The sequence below is a fragment of the Geospiza fortis genome, unplaced genomic scaffold (assembly GCF_000277835.1).
Source record: "Geospiza fortis unplaced genomic scaffold, GeoFor_1.0 scaffold95, whole genome shotgun sequence".
NCBI lineage: Eukaryota > Metazoa > Chordata > Aves > Passeriformes > Thraupidae > Geospiza > Geospiza fortis.
The window spans coordinates 6049149-6068089 of NW_005054333.1; the positions used below are offsets into that span (position 1 = coordinate 6049149).

Consider the following 18941-nt stretch of genomic DNA (forward strand, 5'->3'; position numbering starts at 1 on the left):
ACACAGTGACAGAAGATCTAGAGCTTTGTCTTTATGTGTCACTGGGGGGGAAATTATGCCCCATCCCCCAAAACAGGAATGCATTACACATTCAAGAACAAAATTAGACAAACAATATGGACACAAGTTGAATAAGATCAGTAGTAGAAACAGTAGAAACTTACTTTAACATCAGGTCTGGAAGGGTAACTGAAATGGATGTTTCTGAATTCAATTTCTCCTACGAGTTTGTCTGGCTTGTAACCTTCCTTAGAACTGCTATCTATGAGCCGTTTCTGGAAAGAGGTTTATAAAATATATTGGTGGTTATTTCACTTTTGGAACTGTTATTTCTGCTACATGCATTGTTCTTTACTTTCTCAGATGCTGGTTTACACTGCATTTTACATCATAGCAGAACTGCTGCATTTTACCTGCAGAATGCTGAATATCAAGGAACATCAAATTGTGAATTTTACTTGACAAATATAGTGAATTTCAAAAGCAACAAAATCCATAGCAGAAAATCTATAATTGAAGAACTTAGCTGCATCCTCTTGCAACCAAAACATGGGCCTCAGTAATCTGTATTGGAGGGTTTTATACTCACATCAAAAAGAATGATGTAGCCATTTCTTCATGAACTTTTGATTCCTACTTTAAAATATTTTATATACACAGATATGCAATTGCTGCATAGCACAGCAAAATCAAGATAATGATATGGAAAACCTTTTTTATAGCAACATCAGCATCACAGATTATTATTGTTATAACTTTCAATAGTGATATTAATCCCCTCTTCACCAATTCCCCCTCCCCAGTAAACCCCATCTCAGCTGAATTTGTGCATACATGCATTTTTAAAAATTAGAATAGTGCCATACTACTTTCCTTCTGGTGCTGAAAGTCTAATATTAGAGAAAAACCTCAACCATATATCTCAGACACACATGCCAGGTTTTCCAGCTTTCACTGTAACAAAGAAGCTGGGTTTTTTTAGATCAATGAAAATATTATGGGTTTCTGTAGTAAACATCTATAGAGTTGATGATTTGGGGCTTTAGAGTGCTTTTGTTACATTTCTCAAGAGAAAAAAAATAAAAAGGAGAAGGAGTGGAAGCTAAGTTGGTTGAAAGGCTTCTATCCTATATAGTTAGATGTTTACCTTATTGATAATCTTATATACTTCATAGGCAGCCCCACGTGCATTGGCCATACTCTCCAGGTTAGGAGCTGCCTGGCCCAGGGAGAAAGCTCCGACAATCACAGAGAAGAACACCTGTGGGAGACAGAAAGGAGCATTGCAATTAATTATTACAGTGCCACCAGTGCCTACATGGGCACTAGAAAGACTTAAGCACCAGCTCTAAGTTATTCACCCCACCTTACATAAATAGAGTCGAAGACAATCGAACTTGTTTTATTGAAAGCTGGGCAAGATGACTACCATTCAGTTGTTTTATACTAAGTGAGTCTCTAACAGCTAATTTAGCAAGCATGTGGCAGAAAACAGACACATCACTTACATAACTTTCCCTGAAGATACAGAGCATTTTTCAAAGCTGCATTGCTGTACTTACAATTAACACACGGCCAATGTCATAATGTGGATCCTCAGCAGTGAGCTTGGTCCCATACCAAAATGCAAGGGCATAGGATCCAAAGATAAAAAATTGTGAAAGGCCTAGGCATGTGTTAGTGGTAATGGATTTTTTCATTCCAACACGTTTAGCCATCTCTAAGTTAGCATCATATCTGAAAGTGAGTGAAGAAACCATTAATTTGACAGGTACCACATGCCATTCTGGTTAACACTTCCCAGGGCCCTTTTCTTAATTAACAGGATTTATGTAAGAAAAACAATTAAAATCTCAAAGGGAATACAGGGGTTTTTTGTTAGTTTGTTTGTTTGTTTTTTAACAGACTATTAGGGAGGCAATTAATTTGAATAAATCTGCTCTGACATATGCCAACAATATTGCCATACTGTTACCAAAGACATTCAGAAAACAATGAAGCATCACAACTTTGTTATCACAATGGAAGACATAATAGCACTCTTGAACTCATTGTTTCCATTAACCCTGAAACGAAACCTTGAAAAAGTTTTAGCAGCACTGTTCATCACGAAGGTAAAGGTTAGTTGTCCACATTTAAAACAAGCAAAATAAAAAAAAAATCCTCCAAAAACCCCAGGCAATAGGGAAGGAGGTAAATGAGAGCTCCCTCCAAATGCAAAGTCGTTCCCTTACTGGCCATTTTGGGATGTCAAGTATTTTTCCCTTCGGTCAGTTTACTTATTAACATATATAACCAGTGAACACAGAAGATCAGTGTAGAGACTAACAAGATCAACTAGAGAATTATTTTTTCCAAGGATGGTTCAAATTCGTTCCATAGTTTTCAACAAATAGTTTTCATTTACTCAAGCTCTTTATGCAAATTGTAGCCTAGGAATAGTGTAACTTTCTACCCATAATATCCATAATCAGCATGGTCAGTAGCTTGCATTCTTTTCCCAGTACGTATTTTCAATAAAGTACCACCCTGTTACAGGAAGACATGCAATTCATTCAGCTGGGAAGCAATCTTAAAAAAAAACTGCATTCATTTTGTTCATGTAAATTTCTAAGATGCCACCAGTGCTGTATTTGTTAGTCAAACATATTGAAATATTTTGACTTGATTGTACTCTTAAAACCAGGCCCTAACTTTGAGTCAGCGGCATCATAGGTTTTCCAGGGAAATCGGTACTGCATTTAAGTAGTGTGATAAATACAGGTGATCACTCAAATGTTGAGGAAAAGCCAAGCTACTGCCAGAAACTAAAGGTGATTGAAGATCCCTTACAAGAGTAAACTTTTGCTGTCAGTGGAAGCACTGTGCAGTGAAAGGATGCTTTTCCTAACTCTGAGTTCAGCACTCCCTGGTAGGAGCTTGTCCCTAGTAGAAGATATTCCTAGGGGAGCCACTATGTTTGTTTGGGGTTTTTAGATTAAATGGAAGTAGAACTGTAGAAGAGGCTGACTGGTCAATCATAAAAAGGAAAGGCCTTACTTGACTCAGGTATCAGTTATTTTGTCTGTAGACAAAGTATTTTGAATGAATATTGACAGCTCCTGTCATTTAATTTTCAGACACTGGTAATTGCAGAATATGGGGAGAAGGGCAGAGGGCAACTTATCTGGGTCATCCTAGGGCTTTTTTTTTGCCTTTACTGTGCAAACACGAACAGTCCAAATACTGTTACATGTTAAAAACAAATTCCAGTAAGCACAAGATAGGGCTATAAGATAGTCAGAGCTCAGTCCCTGAAAGCAAATATAGGAGCAGGCCGTAGGATCCTAAATTAGGGTTGACACCACCTTAAAAATTCTGCACAAGACAAAGGCAAACATGAATTGAAAAAGATAGAAGAGTTTCATGGGGCATATGGATCGGGTCATCTGCTTTGCATTTCCCAGCTGCATGGAATCAGTGATGCCTGGTATTTGTATAAAAAATTTATTGCTTATGCTTGTTGAGTTATCTGATATGCATGTCAAAAAAGTTTGTGGCCAGTCACAATCATTCCATCTTGTATGTATGACTGCAGCCAACACTGGGCAGCTACACATGTTGTTTGCAAATCATTAAAGCTGCAAATCATTGTAAAAGCCAGTAATGTGTTTTTACCCAAGGCTGTTATCCAGTGTAGCTTAAAAATAAGCTCAGTAATTAAAGATCAGAGCAGCAGCACAAATGCTCTAGAAGATAAGCCACTGATTGCATGCTTTGCTGCATCTGACTCATGGGTAAAGGTAACCTTCCCACCACTTTCACATTCAGTTCAACTCTAGATCTCAATCAAAGGAGAAATTTTCATCTCCGCTGCAGTGAAAACACCAAGTAGTCTGTATTCACTGACTAGGCCTATTTGCACACCTTCATTTTCAGCTGATTTGTCCACTTATAGAAAGACAAAATGACACAAAGGAGAATCTCATCCCTCTGCCCCTCCAAAAAAAATCCCCACAAAAGAAATCCCCACAATCCACAAATAAATGTCCTTGCCATATTTTAAATATAGTTATTAATTTTAAACTTACTTCTCTAATGCCTTTTGCTGTCCATTGAAAGCCACAACAGTCTTGATTGCTGTCAAAATTTCTTCTGCCACAGCTCCTGCTTTGGCATAAGCAGACAGCTCTTTAGCAGTAAGGGATGCCAGGAGCTGAAAAGTTGGAAAACAGCTGTTATTGCAGCCTACTGAAAGAATACTCACACAATCTTGGTGAATAACAACAATCCCACAAGGTGCACAAGACCAGACTGAGCAATGTGGGGGTCAGCTCCTCCCCATGTCCTGAATTTCCCTCAAATAGAGTTCAATTTATCACTGTCTCCTCATTACAGTCAAAGGCTACACAAACATCAGGTGAGCTTCCTGACTGATCTGCTTTCCTCCCAAGCCTACAAACTACACTGGGAAGAGTGAAGCAGGGAGTGCTGTGGCTGCTCTGACTTTCTGAGGTGTTCAGACACTAGAACACCAGCTGATATTGAAGTAAGCAAGAAAATCACATTACAGCCTCTAACATTCTTTTTCTTGGCTTATGTGTAATGCTTCAGGTTGGAAAAACCCCATAAGATCATATAAATAGCCATTCAGGAGTAAAAGCCATACACATTAATGTGGAAAATAGTGCATAAGGGGAAAGTTTTCCTATCTGAAAGGGAAACTTCTCCAGCCATTTCACTGATTTATATCACTTCAGTTTTCAGCAGCTGTTTGTATCTGCATAGTTGTATAGATTTATTCTGTACACAGCATGAAACCTGGTAAATTATTTGCAAGAGATGTGGTACAGGCATGTGCAGATGGAAAGAGGTTGAAAGGTATTTGTGCTAGGAGGGAAAAACGAGGGCTTGCCATGAGGAAATTGCTGCGCCAGAAAGATGCTCTGATGGAGATTACCCTCATGCAACATGGCATGAGGACAGGATATGCAGACAGAAGGAACACAACTTACAAGAGTGTGCTTGGGAACCCAGAAAAAGGCTGCAGGAGGAGTAGAAATCAAAGTAAGAGTGGGGCCAACCTCCCAACTTAAAAATCACATTAGGTCTCTCCCATTCTCTGCCCCTTTTAGTGCGCATAAGAATTGTAAGGTTTTTCTGGTCTCTTAGTTTAAAAATCCCCACACACTTACAGTTGACCAAATTGCTGCTGATGCAGCAAGAAGTGGGCTGACTGACATAACCACCAGAGTCAGCTTCCACCCATAGATGAATCCTATAATAAGCCCTGACACAAATGTGGACAAAAACTGCAGAAATATACTGATCTTGTCTCCGATGCCTTCACGGATGGTGTTGATGTCACTTTAAATAACAATAATAAAAAAAAAAGATTTGTTAGTATAGAATGAGTCTCATTTTGCCTCCCTCCCCCTTTTCTTGCTGTGTGGCCTCATCTCAGGAGTTTTGCCATTTCCTAACCAGCAAAAGAAAATTTCTGACCACAGCTACTGAACTGTACCATTAGGCTCTTCTGTAGCCAAAACACAGCAGAAACCTCCTGTTTTTAAAGATTCATTTTCTGTATTCTCAACATTCTCTGCTGTTTCTGTGCCATGTCACTAGGCCACCAATGACCTAGTTTCCTCATCTGGCATCCAAATGGAGGAATATAAGTAAACAATCAAGCAGCCTCTTAATCCAACCTGACCATCTATAAATGATTTCTTCTGCTCAGCTCTCTGATGCATTTCATGTTTGTAATTTTGGCTACTGACTCAGATGAAGAGCTACCTCCATTCCATCATACCATTTTTTGGAATAACCTCAATTTTTCTTACTAATTTCCTTCCTTATTTTCTCTTCCCAGAACACACAGATGTTAGAGTTGAGAGTGGTTTCATTCAAGCTTCTCATACGCTTTTCAGGGCAGATCTGTGTCCAAAGCTACTATAAAATCCAGAAGAAAAGTACTAATAAAAAAAACTGTAGTGTTCACACATATAATCCCATAGCACAAGGGCATTACAGTCCTCACCCCTAAATCTATTTAAGTTTATGGAATAACTCCAAAGACTTTAACTGGCTAGATAGAATACTGCCTGAGATACAAGTACAAGCCGTACTTGTACAAGTACTGATACTGAAGTCCAGGCTCATCTCCATTTAATTAAGCATCAGCTTTTGGTGTGTATAAACTAGGTGGAGACAGTAGAGCTGTTTGTTTAGCAGTGGCTGAACATGTACTTCATGGACTTCAGAAAGCCAGTGTCAGGCATTTCATGAAAAAAACTCCTTCCAATGCACATACCACAAACAGTACAAATGAAGCTGAAAAGGATAATGAATTTCTCACTTTGAGATGTAATATGTCACACTTTACGTTTGGTGGATTTTTTTTGGTTTTGTTTTTTTTTTTTTAACTCTCTATAGGCTATTCTGCTGAGATAAATTGTCAGTTTACTTTTAAGTGCCATACTTGGGGGTGTGTGTATGTGTGTAAAAGAACCAAAACAGAACCCTCACTCCGTCAGTCTGGTGTTCAATGCTCCTATTTGGGTAGTATCAAACCAAGCCATCTCTTGATGGAGCACTGCAAAGAAGAACTTCTGCCGGATCCTTGTGGTTTGTCTTGTAGCAGTAACCAAAAATGTCCACACTTGGATGATGCTCAGGATCAACACAGCAAAGCCAATTCCCACGTAGTAGTAGGCAAACCTGGGATAAGGGAACAAAAGCTCATGTGATCCCACTGTAGCTCATGAGAGCAGTTAGACACACAGAGCAGCAACTAGTCTTCATTAATCACACCAAAGTAATCAGCTTCAGCAAATACTGAAGCTTGTGGTACATTATTGGGAAGGCAAATAAGGCTTCTGCTCAAACAGATAACACAGTAAAAGAAAACCCTCTAATACATTATTAACAGGATAACTACAGACCCTTACTTTGTCATGTCACCTTCTATATCCACACCTGGATCTGATGGGGAGCTGGAATTGTTTACTGAAGTATCTGTGAAGAGGAAATAAAAAGTAGGAATATTTGTGGAAGTGCTATATAGAGGAACTGATTCATGGCAATATGGGGCCATCAAGTTTGGGAATGTTTTGTATTTTGCAAGTGGAGTCTTGCAATACAAACTTAAATACAAAATTATTTGGCAAATACACATTTATTTTTAAGCAATTAGTGATAACTAAGGTTGATCGTACTCCCTACTATCTCAACAAAGTACATTTATAAAGTGCACATCCAATGCTTTGGTTTTGCCCTGGTCTAGTCATTAAAGATGGATTGAAATGACTGGGTTATTTCCAGCAGGATGCGTGTTGCTCATAATATGCTCCCTTAGATATGTACCAGTGAATAGTCTGGGGAGAAAAAAGAATCTTAGCCTCAGTAGCAAAGCACAGCCAATATGTAGAGAAATTTAGTTTAAACGTTTTACCATTGGGTTGCACGCCACTTAGCACAAAGCTGTTTGTCATCTCTCCAAAGATAATGATCAAAAGTGGCATTCCAGTACCATTTGCAGCCGCTGCAACCAAACCAACTATCATCAGCAGGAGATCCAACCCATCAGCATAGCGAAACTATGTAAGCATTAGAAAGAAAAAGAGAGAAAAGTGACATTACACCTGACAGTTCATGCATTTGCTACAGTACAGCAGACTTGCAGAACATGCTCCATCCACATATTCTAAGTAGCAGCACGCCAGTTGAAGGTAAACTCAGTACATAAGGATTTTTGTGGTAGTGCAACACATCTTTAAATTAGTACCCAGGCTGCTAAGAGAACACTGGCAGGACGCAGATTCTTAGTCTGGGAAAAAACTACACGCTTGCAAGCGAGGATGACCTTTGTAGAATATATTGTGTTTTGTGTTCCATTGAGTTACATATTTACTAAGATAATGCCTCTACTATGTAAACAAAAGCGAGTTATTGACCAGCACCTGGCTTATACCTACCAGTAGAAAATGTTTTCAGCAGAGATAGATTGTACCTTAAGACTTGCCTACCTCTGAAGCTTTGTTTTGTTTGACGAAGGGTGTGTATTTAAACTGCTATAGATACCCTAGGATGTGGTTAATCTGAAATCGGAGCATCTTATTCCTGACTGGTCTGACCATCTCATAAAGTGTAAACATACATAGAATAAACCACAGAAGAATAAAACTTCTCTTGTTCCAGAGTAATCAAGTCCACATGCAAGAGCTATTTTGTTTGGGAATAGCTGTCCTACAGAAAACTGCCACAAAACCATTATCACTGGTTCTCGGAGAGCAGGTGTAGAATCAGTAGTCCTCAAGATTCTTCTCCAATGTTTGGTTGCCTATGAATTGTCATTCATAACAAACTCACAATGTCAAATAAAGAAAGTATAAAGCAGATCATTAGACAGGACACTAACCAACTCAAAAATGCCAACCATTCGTTTCTCTGCCTTCTCATCTTCCTTCCTAGAATAAAGTACAAAAGACTAATTAAGATGAGGGTTTTTTTTAGCAAACCTGTATTAAGCTCTTCTCCTCCTTCCCCTGCCCTTCTGACATCCCCATACACCCAGGTAACTTTAAGCTAAAAAAATACCTACATTTCCTTCTTGGGCTTTGACTGGTCAATTCGTTCTACATGTTCTTCATGCTGGAAAGAAGGATCATCACACCCCTTGCGTCCAGATTCTGTGAAATAAAAAGATTTTCTTAGCATATTAATCCATCTATTGTACTACCTTCTTGTGTCTTTCACAGCGGATTCTTTTGCACTTAAAGACTAGTTTTCTCATGTTCTTGGGAGGAAATTTCAAGAAAAATTCACCAGGCTCTTTCTCTTCAGTTCATCTTTATTCCCAGGAAAAGCTTCCATTTCTGAGATGGAAACAACATTTTTATAATTACAATGTAATTATACGGAAAGATTATCAAAGACTAAAAGAAAAAGAAAGTTAATTCTTCCTTCATATATCTGCACAACTCAATGCAAATTAGTAGAAGTCCTCACAAAATTGCTTATAGTGAAGGTTATAATCGCTGTAGGTAACACAGAATAGGTGGCAGTTAACTAAAGTATCATGTCCTTGACTCTAATAACCATCTTCACTATTCGATTGCAGTAGTTGTTACACGTCCCACTTCCTTTGTGCTGGCTGGGAGCTCAAGAAAGTTGGATGAAAGCATAATCCTACCCATGAAGCTTATAGTTCTAAATGCATCAAATAAGAAATAAAAATATATCTAAAGAAACAGATGAGTAACCACAGTGGGGAGCCACCTATAAAACAAAAAAGAGACAAGGTGCTTCCCATACCAACCACTCCCAATTTACATTTATCTTAACTTTTGCTGCTGACTCACAATGAATAGAATTTTTTACCCACTGTGTTAAGGTTAGTTGGCCTTCAATGGCTGTTTGAGCCAACAATTTGAAAGCAATAACTTTCTTCCAGCTTACCTCAGGAGAATTTTCATGCCCGGGCTAGGACACTCCTGAATAGTTTTACAAATGCAAATCTATTTTGTTGAACTTGATGGAATGATTCATACAAAAAATATTGTATAGGTGTGGCTTCAATTCACTCATTCATAGGAAACTCATCATGTTATCACCTACAAAATCACTATGGCAATCAGGAGAGCTTTACAACATTCTTCAGATTCAAATCTGTGGAACATATTCTTCAAAGACACATGTGGTGTTCCTTCTTACCAGGATCAGAGAGGTTCTGTTCTGTGGAATTTGCAGAATAGTCCTTCATTGTTCTTTTTATTGTGTGCTTATGAGAGAGTCACATTAGAACCTGCAATAAGCACCCCCCCCCAACAAAACACTTTGATTTAGTAAATATTTAAAGACTTCATACCTGTGGGTTTTTCCATTACTCATCACATTTTGGTCTAAACATGATTCTACTTAAATAGAAAGACTAGGAAAAAAAAAGGTAACAGCATGAAAAAATAAGTACTATTAGTGAGATATTAAGAACAGAGCACAGTATTACTAAGCAACCTAGGTCAGTAGCCTGTTTTAGTAGTCTTTTATGATAAATCCTGAAATTACTAATATAAAAGTTACTGAAAACAATCTATTTCAGAATAGATGATTTCCCTCATTACCTTATGTTTGATTAGAACTAAATGAAGAGCTATAACATGGTCACAAGTACAATGATAATACACGCACTTGTTATGCCATGTTATGCTAGGATGCATTTAGAGGCAGTAAAGAACTGATGCTCTTAGTTCCCCCCAGGCTTTTCTCCCCAATCTATCAAAAATACTGGTTAAAAAGAAAAAAAAAAAAAAAAAGAACAACAGCAATAAAATCCCTAGCAAGAAGCTGCACATGAATCCGATGAAGCCTAAAATAACATTGATAAGAAAATGCGTAATCAATCTCAGATAAAGTGGGAAAAAAAAGAGAGGAAAAAAAAAAAACCCAAAACCGACAACAAACACCTGTTCGATTTCTGACTGTGCGTTTCCCCTCTCGTTATTTCAGCTCACCTTCACAGCCCAGGAAGATTCCCGCCCGCTTGGGTGGCTGCGGCCCCGACGGCGCGGTCCCCGCAGGGCGGGTCCGCAGCGCCCGTCCCGGGCTTTATAGCGGGCGAAGTGCGCACGGAGAGCCCATCAGCCCCTTGCCGCAGCACCGCTTCTGTCCTGACTCTCACAGAATAGTTAGAAGGGGACCACTGGATGTCACCCGGCCCAACCTCCCTGCTCCAGTGGTCATCTAGAGGACATAACGTAGAATTGATTGGTACAGACATATTTTGAATATTCTCAGTGAAGGTGGACTCCACAGCCTCTCTGGGAAACCTGTTAGAGTCCTTGGTCACCTGCACAATGCAGAAGTTCTTCCACATGTTCAGTGGAACTTTTAGGTGTTCCACTTTCTGCTTGTTGCCCTTTATTGCCTGGCATCACTGAGAAGAGATGCTCTGTCCTCTTGGCACCAGACACTCATAGGCAGTGATGAGATCCCTCTCAGGCTAAACAGGACCAGCTTCCTCAGCCTTTCCTCATAAATGAGGTGCCCAAGCACTCTCATCATCCTCATAGCCTTACGCTGGACCTGCTCCAGAAGCTCCATGTCTCTCTTATGCTGACAAACCCAGAACTGGACACAGTCTCTCAGCATTACTAAAACTAGATGAATTTAAATCTAGAAAACTCAGCTGCTAAGAAGAGATGAAGGGGTATTTGGAGAGCTGCTTGTCCAGGGAAACATTCAGATTTGGGAAAGTTATCTGCAAGGTCCTGTCACGTTTGTGAAATTGTATCACTGCACTTGGAGAATTTCAAATAAGACTGAAGATATGCTGGTGAATTTCAACTAAGAATTGTTATTAAATAAAGGCTTTTCTGTTCCACTTCTAAATGACATGACAACTGAAACCGGCTAAATTCAAAATTGTTTTTAGAGAAACTAAGCAATGTCTTTTGCTCATTTGGTTCTCATCTCTTCCCCACAATTTGACTTGATTTGGGTTAGTTGAGAGGGTGGTGGTTGGCTTTGTTGATGTCATTTATTTCTGCCTTCTGAAGATATCAGATAAAGAAATCAGGTTTTCTGCACAAGCTTAAAAAATAACGGTTTTTCAGCTCCCCTGCTGGTACATATTATAATCCATACAATTTGCTTTCAGTAATGCCTCTAGGGTTTACGGTATATAAACTCCTAGTTGTTCTTCCATCCACCAAATGCCGGTATCCCAGAGAAGACTCCCAGACATTTAAACTAGTTACTCAGTTGAAATTTTTCTCAAGTAACAAGTTCAAGACTTGGCCTAATTTAAATTTCTCTTGGCTATCTCCCACTAAGTATTCAGATTATGTTTGTGTTACGTTCATTGGTCATGATGCTCTGAAAGAACCTCAGAAGAAAATGTGTTATTGGGTATTATTGTCTCCTGCCCACTGGAACCCTGTATGTTTAGGCAGAGTCAAACTCCTGCATGTCAGACCTATGCCTGTTTCTGTACTTTCTTATCTCATTAGAATTACCTAGGATTTATATTACTTATATTTTATATTACTTGCATGTATATGTATGTAATTTATATTAGCCTGAAGAAAAGGAAGTGCAGGGGAGCATTGTCTTTCTCTACCTGAAAGGAGGCTGTGGCAGGTGTGCATCTGCCTCATTTCCCAAATAACAAGTGACAGGATGAGGAAGTGGCCTTCAGGCGTGCCAGAGGAGGTTTAGTTTGGATATTATGAAAAAAGATCTTCACCAATGTTGTCAAGCATTGGAATAGGCCGCCCAGGGAAGTTGTTTTGTCACCATCCCTGACAGCATTTAAGATGTGTGCAGCTGTGGCACTTAGGAGCATCGTTTAGTGGTGGACTTGACATTGCTGGGTTAATAGTCTGACTCAATGATCTTAGAGGTCTTTAGGTCTTTTCAAACCTAAATGGTTCTGTGATCCTATGGCTCAATGTTAAGCCTACATTACGCACATACATATCTGTTCTCTGCTTCAAAAAATTAAGAAGGCCTTTGGCTTCTGCTGCCATGAAGAACAAGAATTTACAGATTTTTGGAAGAGACAGAAACACCAAGGTGAAATTACTTTACTGTCCCAGCCTCAGGCTTCACAATTTTATGGAGTATTTCCTTCACCAAAGGTAACAAGTTTTCTTGTTACTCGCCTCAACGAGAGCGACAACATCTCCTTACCACATCTCAGATTTTTATTTAAACTGGTCACAAACTATTATCTTCAGAAGAAGATAATAGTTCAGAAGAAGATCTTTGCACATAAAATTTTTGACAGAGGGACATCCCACCTGGAAAGCAAACTCCTGGTGTGTGACTGAGAGCACATAGATAGCAAAGTAGATGAATGGAGGTAGCATGAACCCAAACAAATCACTAGGACTCTATTTCAGAGCTTTGCAATACTCACAGATGGTACTCAGCTCACTGGCACCTAGGGAGTGTTTAATACCTCCAAAACACAGACACTTTCACTTTTCAAAGCTTCATTACTAGTTATTCACACACAGTAACAACAAAGTTGTTACAATCACAATTCAGATCCATTGCTCTGTACTCCACAGGCCTGGCAAGAAAGAGTCCGAGTTCCCCTGCATAGAAAAGTTGGTCCAAAAAGGGGGTGGGAGAAGAGCAAAGAACTGATCATGCAGAAAAAAGAATCACAGGGTCTTGAGCAGGCATTTGTTTCCTTCTCTCTCCCTCCTCTCCCCGTTTCTTTCTTTGGAAGGGATAATATGCTCTATGCAAGTTAATGAGCATCTTCAAAGGGGGAAAAACCCCACCCAAGCTATAAAAAAAGAGATTAAATAGAAAATTAAAAAAGGAAGGAATAAGAAATGCTCTGCTGGAAATATATTCTCCATCAAACCTACTGAGAAACATAAGCTTGTAGTCTCGTTACAGCTAACCCCTCTATGCTTAAGTTAAAAACAAATCAGTGTATTGTAATATCTTTGCTGAAGCAAAAATTTGGACTAAAATGCACATGTAAAACAGAGAAGACTCCCATCAATAGAAGGGAGAGGAGCAACACAAAAAATTGCAGCTTACAATTTTGCCTTTGTAATTTTGAGATGAACACATGATGATAAAAATATTATAATGCAATTTGGAGAAGAAATACTATTCTTCCTTTACCCAAAAATATTTTCTATCTTTGGAAAGTAATATATGCATCTGAAAAATATTCTATCCCAAATAGCCAATATACACCCATGTCTCCATGTGTTTGGTCCATGTGTTTGGTTAGTCTGTCCAAACATTGTCACTGACAGAAAGCGCAACATTAAACACAATTAAATATAATCAATTAACACAACCCATAACAGACTAGAAAATGTATCTACTTAAAAAAACTATTATCCATAAGAACATCTTTAAAAACAGGCAAACCAAACACCCCACCAGAAACACCCTGTTACACAAGTTGAAAACGAGGACTTGTTTCCCCAAGAAAACCATTAACCCTGAAAAGAATGCAACATATGGTGTGCAAAACCAGATGACACCCAGCTCTTCTGAAATATTTCCTCAAAATGACAGTCAAGTACAAAGGTGTACTTTATTATGCAGGTATCATAAGCACTCCTAACCCCTCCTAACCACAGTGGCTCCTAGCCACTTTGTGATTTCTCCAACAGACCAGAAGAACACCAGCAAGACATCTCTCTGCACTCAGAAACCACTACCTTAATCACAGCTGATTACCTTCATATTTCGTTCTTGTAATTCACAGGCAGGACCTATAAAAGACTGTGTTGCACTTTGGTTTTTGTTGCTTTGTGACTTTTGTTTATATGACCTGAGATTCAGCCAGAAAGGACTTGACAGAATCACTTTAAGATAAGAAAGTCCTGGTTTCTCATTTATTTGATGCCAATCAGACTAAAAATAGAAAATTGTTATTGTAGGGTTTGGGGATAATTTGACATAATCCCCTCCCACATATCCACAGCAGTACAGTGACATTTGTATTGTGCTGACGCTCAACAGTAAAACTATTAGTAATCACTGGGAGTAGCTGTAGTCATGGCACAGTGCTTGGAATTAGGAGACTGGATTTTGGTGGGCATAAATGGAGTGTTTTAATTAAGGGAGCAGCCGGCGAAATGTTGTAATTCTCCAAACTGAAACAATGTTGCAGTTATTCTGTCACACTGGCAACTGCTGAGCTATTGGAGATTTGATGCAGTGAAGGGAGAAGTTCTGGGTAGAGGTGAATGTCGGAAGGACGAAAAATCAGATAAAGAAATATGTCCCAACACTTGAACTTTACTGAAAAAAACTGAGCTATGTTATCCAAAAGTCCTAATGGTGTAACCAAGCAAAACTATTATTTGTGGTTTCCCAGAAACTGGGGAGCAGGAACACATCTGATTCTTTTAACTAAACATTAACATCAAAGATAGCTATTTATTTATAACAGTTTCTAAACAGAACAACTTGCAAGAATTCATTAATGCTGAAATAGTTTTACAAGTTCTCTAGTGCATATTTTCTCAAAGAATAAAAACAAGGAAACGCATTTTATTCTCGCCCGTGAAGTTTGTAGGTCTGTTTTAGGTGACATTTAAGTGATAAGTGTCAGAATTTGGCAGGATTACTATAATTCCTCTTGCCTTAAAAAGAAAGTCAAGCCAGTGTGATTCATTACTTTTTATAAAATAGAGATGTTTTATTCTTTTTTCCTTCTAAGTAATAGAGTGAGATAAGCAGTAAGATCATATCAAGCAAAGAAGGCGGTCATTCTGCTGAAAACTTTGTATGCAAACTTTGTATGCTCTGAGCAAGACAATTTCATACATTATGGAAAGGTGACTTAAGTTGGTAAAGATCTGTGGAGATAGCTGAGGGGACTGGATGTTGTTATATTTCAGAAAGACAGGGAGGAAAGAAAGGGAAAGGGAGGAGGAACTGCCTTGTATAAGCAGGTAATTAATTCTAGGGCCTTCCATCCTGTATTAGGAGAAAGACAAAACAATGAGCTATCAGTTCAGGAGTATTAAGGTGGCAACAGAGACCAGAGGTAAAAAAATGCCCCTTAAATTCTTGGAAAGTGCCAGGAACAGAATTTTCTTTCAAGAGTCAAAAGAAGTAACTGGAGATGGGCATTTCTTAATTTAATCCTGAGAAATTGAATGAGATCAAGGAAGGAGATTTCCATAAAAGAGATGGTGATATTCTATAGTTCATTAGAAGTAGCAGTACTAGTAGTATTCAGAGAATAGTAGTTCATATTTAGTAAAAAAGAAAGGAATAATAACAGAATAAATGAAAGCTTGAATATAAGATTATTTTTACTCAATAGGATTATTGTTGCTCATGGAAAGGCAGCCTAAATGCAAAAAGGATAAAAAGAGTTGGTAATTAATAGAAACTTGTTATGAACTTGAAACACAAATAAGAGAACATTTCATGTAGAAGCATGAGATTTTTGTGTAAGAATAATCTATCAATAAGCAGAAGCTGGGAAGGAGTTTACAGGAAGCTTTTCTACAAAATAGCACCTGGGAGGTGTACTGGAAGGAAAACTGAATAGAAACCAATGCTGTCAAACTGGGATGAAAAAAACCAAAATTCTCAAAAGCTCAGAAGAGTCACATGTGAAACATATGGAGTAGTCTTTTCTCTGCGTAGCACTGTCAAGTCCTGAGCTGGAATGCTGTGTCTAATTTTGGTTTTTTCAAGACAGATGTGGTTGATAGGAATTAAGGAAGAAAGTGAAACTGGAGGCATATGAAAGATATGACCCTTGAGGAAAGACAGATGCAATTTGGTTTAGTATAGTGGAAAATATGCAATGAATTCTAGGAAAATATGAAAGGCTTTTGCAAAACCAGTATTATCCAGTGTCTTCAGTATCTACTGTGTTACCGAATTACAATAAGAAAGAAAAAATTAAAATGTGCTGGGCCAGATAACTAATGAACCTCTTGGTGTCTAGATTTTTGATTCATTTATTTTGGTGTTTCTTTTTCTTTTAAAGCCAAGCTATTTTGTCTATGAGGAAAAAACTGGTATAGATTATTTTGTCTTGAAGATTGGGAAAAGATGAAATTGTCTTCTGAGATCTTCATCAGCTCCATTTTCTCTGTGGTGCTGATAAACATAATGCAGGGCAAAACAAAATGAAAGTGGTATAATCAGAAACAATTTGCATTGTAATTAAAGACATGAGTTTAGTAACAAACTGAGCCTGTGGAACAGTTTTGGTGAAGGTTTCTTTGGCAAAAGATGGGAAAGTGGACAAATGGCAGTGACTTCACAACCCAGTCTGTACCCTGGGGAGGGTCATTGACATGGCCCATTGAAATTAAAACAAATTTTCAGTCTTCTTTTTGGAGGGCCTCAGTTATTTCACTTTCAGATGAAAAGCAGGGTTGGGTTTTGGGAATATTTATTTCTGAGTTTAATCCCAAGAGTTTATTTCTATAGAATACTTTTTGTTCTTTTCATCTTCTGCCATCCTGGAACACTGTCCTTGTGGCTTCATTTCTGCACAGACATGATACATTCTAGGGAATGCAATGTATATCCTTAGCTTTGGCCAACAAAAATGCTTTTCTGTGTTTTTTCTTTCCATATAACATCACAGCCAAGATGCCAAGGAAACTCAGCCTAAGCGGTATTCCATAGAAATGTGGCCATTCAGAGGCCACATTTCTGAGCAAAATGGATAAAAGCTGTTAAAACCATGAAGTCCATGGACCTTTTCTGCAGGTAATGGATATATTTTCAGCAGTGTAGACAAAATTCCTGATGCAATTTTTTCACTGGTACAATTTCCTAGTGTTTCATGAATATAAACCCAGGATGACCAAAGCTCTGTGAAATGAAATCTTTCTGGGTCTGAAAGGTCTTATTCAAGCACTCTATACCATCTCATACAAAAAGATAGGTGATAGTGAATTATCAACAGTTCATAATAGAAAAAATGTGAAGAAAATATCAGATGTCTTTACTACAGGGATGGCACCAGCCAAGCTCCTGTCTTTGAATGTGCTACATATTGCTGGAAAGGATGTAAGCAGCACAGAGAAAGTTCACTTTTTAGTCTGAGACTCTCAAAGGAAATTACCAAGTGAGAATTACTTGTCACTTTCTTTTAAATATTTGTATTTCTCAACATAATGTCAAATCTTGAGGGCAAGGACCTCTGTCTTTTACTTTACCATTTCACCCTCCAATAATAGAGTGTTTTGTACATATATATAATTTAAATTACATAACTGAATCAAATGGGTGTTATTGATACATGTACCATGTGTTTACTACTGGAAGATGTTCTGATTAAATATTTATATACTCCCAAGGGTCAGTGAATGTGGTAATTTTCATCTAAAGCAATCATTGTAAACATCTCTTCTCTCTGAGCATGCTCTTCATGAATCACTGAATCTTTGCCTTGTTAGGACAGGCCATGATAAAAATTAAGATTTTAAAAAAAATTTAAAGATGTAAGCAGAGAGTGACCTTCCACTGATACTATTTAATCCAGGAAAAAGAAATTTAAAATGCAGAGGCAGGAAATAAGTGATGAAGACACATCTAAAACATTTAACCCTACCTAAAATATAACTCTTAAGACAAATAAGTGTGTGTTTCATATTTAAATAATATATATGGACAAGTCTTGACTAAGAGTGCCTGTCTCTGGATTGATCTGGTGCTGAAGTTTGGGAGCATAGTTTTTTCTAAATCATGGTTTTTCCTATTTGCTCCACCACCCAGCTCTGCACCCCAGCTGTCCCCTCTTCTGAGAGACACAGCAGCTGCCTGTGCAGCTGGTATCACCACTTCCCTCACTTCAAACCCACATTTTTCCTTTGTTTGAAAGTTCCCATTTCTTTTGGCATGCCTCAGGTGTTGAAAATTTCAGCTATCCCCCAGTTTTACATTTCATAGTCACCTCCAAGATATATGGTCCCTGAGGACATGAATGGGAAAAGCACCCTAGAAGTAATAAGAAATTGTCTCAGAGCAGAGGAGATGGGGAAAATTTCCAAAGGCACCTGCCTTGTACTACTTGCATGCAAATTACAATTGATCAACAGAATTAATTTGGTTTTTTACCCTAATTATAGACTTGGCTTAAATCTTTCAGATTAGAGAAGTTGTAGTTTCTGCTCATAAAGTTGTGTTATGTGGTCACAATATTGTTTTGCCTTGGGGTAGTTAGGTTTTTTGCATGACAGACCATTCACATGTACTTGGTTGCATTCTCTTCTGAGGAAAAATGTTTTGGCATTTCAGAAAAAAGCAGTAGGATTCCTGCCAGCTGATGGTTCCTGCATTTCAGACTGCAGTGTCTGGTGGCTAGTTTTGATGCTGGCTAGGATGGCACTGATTTCTGGTTCAGAGGTAGCAAGACTGACAGGGCTGAGGGGAGGAACAAAGTATCACGCCTGTCTGTCACATAGGTAGGTAAATTGTGGTGAGAGGCGGAGTGAGAG

General features: G+C 38.4%; 1 protein-coding gene across 1 annotated transcript in view; it reads right to left on the minus strand.

The window, feature by feature from the left end:
• ABCB5 (ATP binding cassette subfamily B member 5) overlaps nucleotides 1–9784 on the minus strand; it is a 33447-nt gene extending 23663 nt beyond the window's left edge. Inside the window, exons 1-11 of the mRNA XM_005421759.2 lie at nucleotides 9694–9784; nucleotides 8582–8669; nucleotides 8399–8447; nucleotides 7433–7577; nucleotides 6930–6996; nucleotides 6508–6699; nucleotides 5175–5346; nucleotides 4071–4195; nucleotides 1563–1737; nucleotides 1148–1261; nucleotides 165–275 (exon numbers count right to left, since the gene is read on the minus strand). Of these exons, the coding sequence (XP_005421816.1) occupies nucleotides 165–275; nucleotides 1148–1261; nucleotides 1563–1737; nucleotides 4071–4195; nucleotides 5175–5346; nucleotides 6508–6699; nucleotides 6930–6996; nucleotides 7433–7577; nucleotides 8399–8447; nucleotides 8582–8669; nucleotides 9694–9742 (1287 nt within the window). The 5' untranslated portion in view covers nucleotides 9743–9784. The remainder of the gene's footprint in view (nucleotides 1–164; nucleotides 276–1147; nucleotides 1262–1562; nucleotides 1738–4070; nucleotides 4196–5174; nucleotides 5347–6507; nucleotides 6700–6929; nucleotides 6997–7432; nucleotides 7578–8398; nucleotides 8448–8581; nucleotides 8670–9693) is intronic.
• Nucleotides 9785–18941: the final 9157 nt, after the last annotated feature.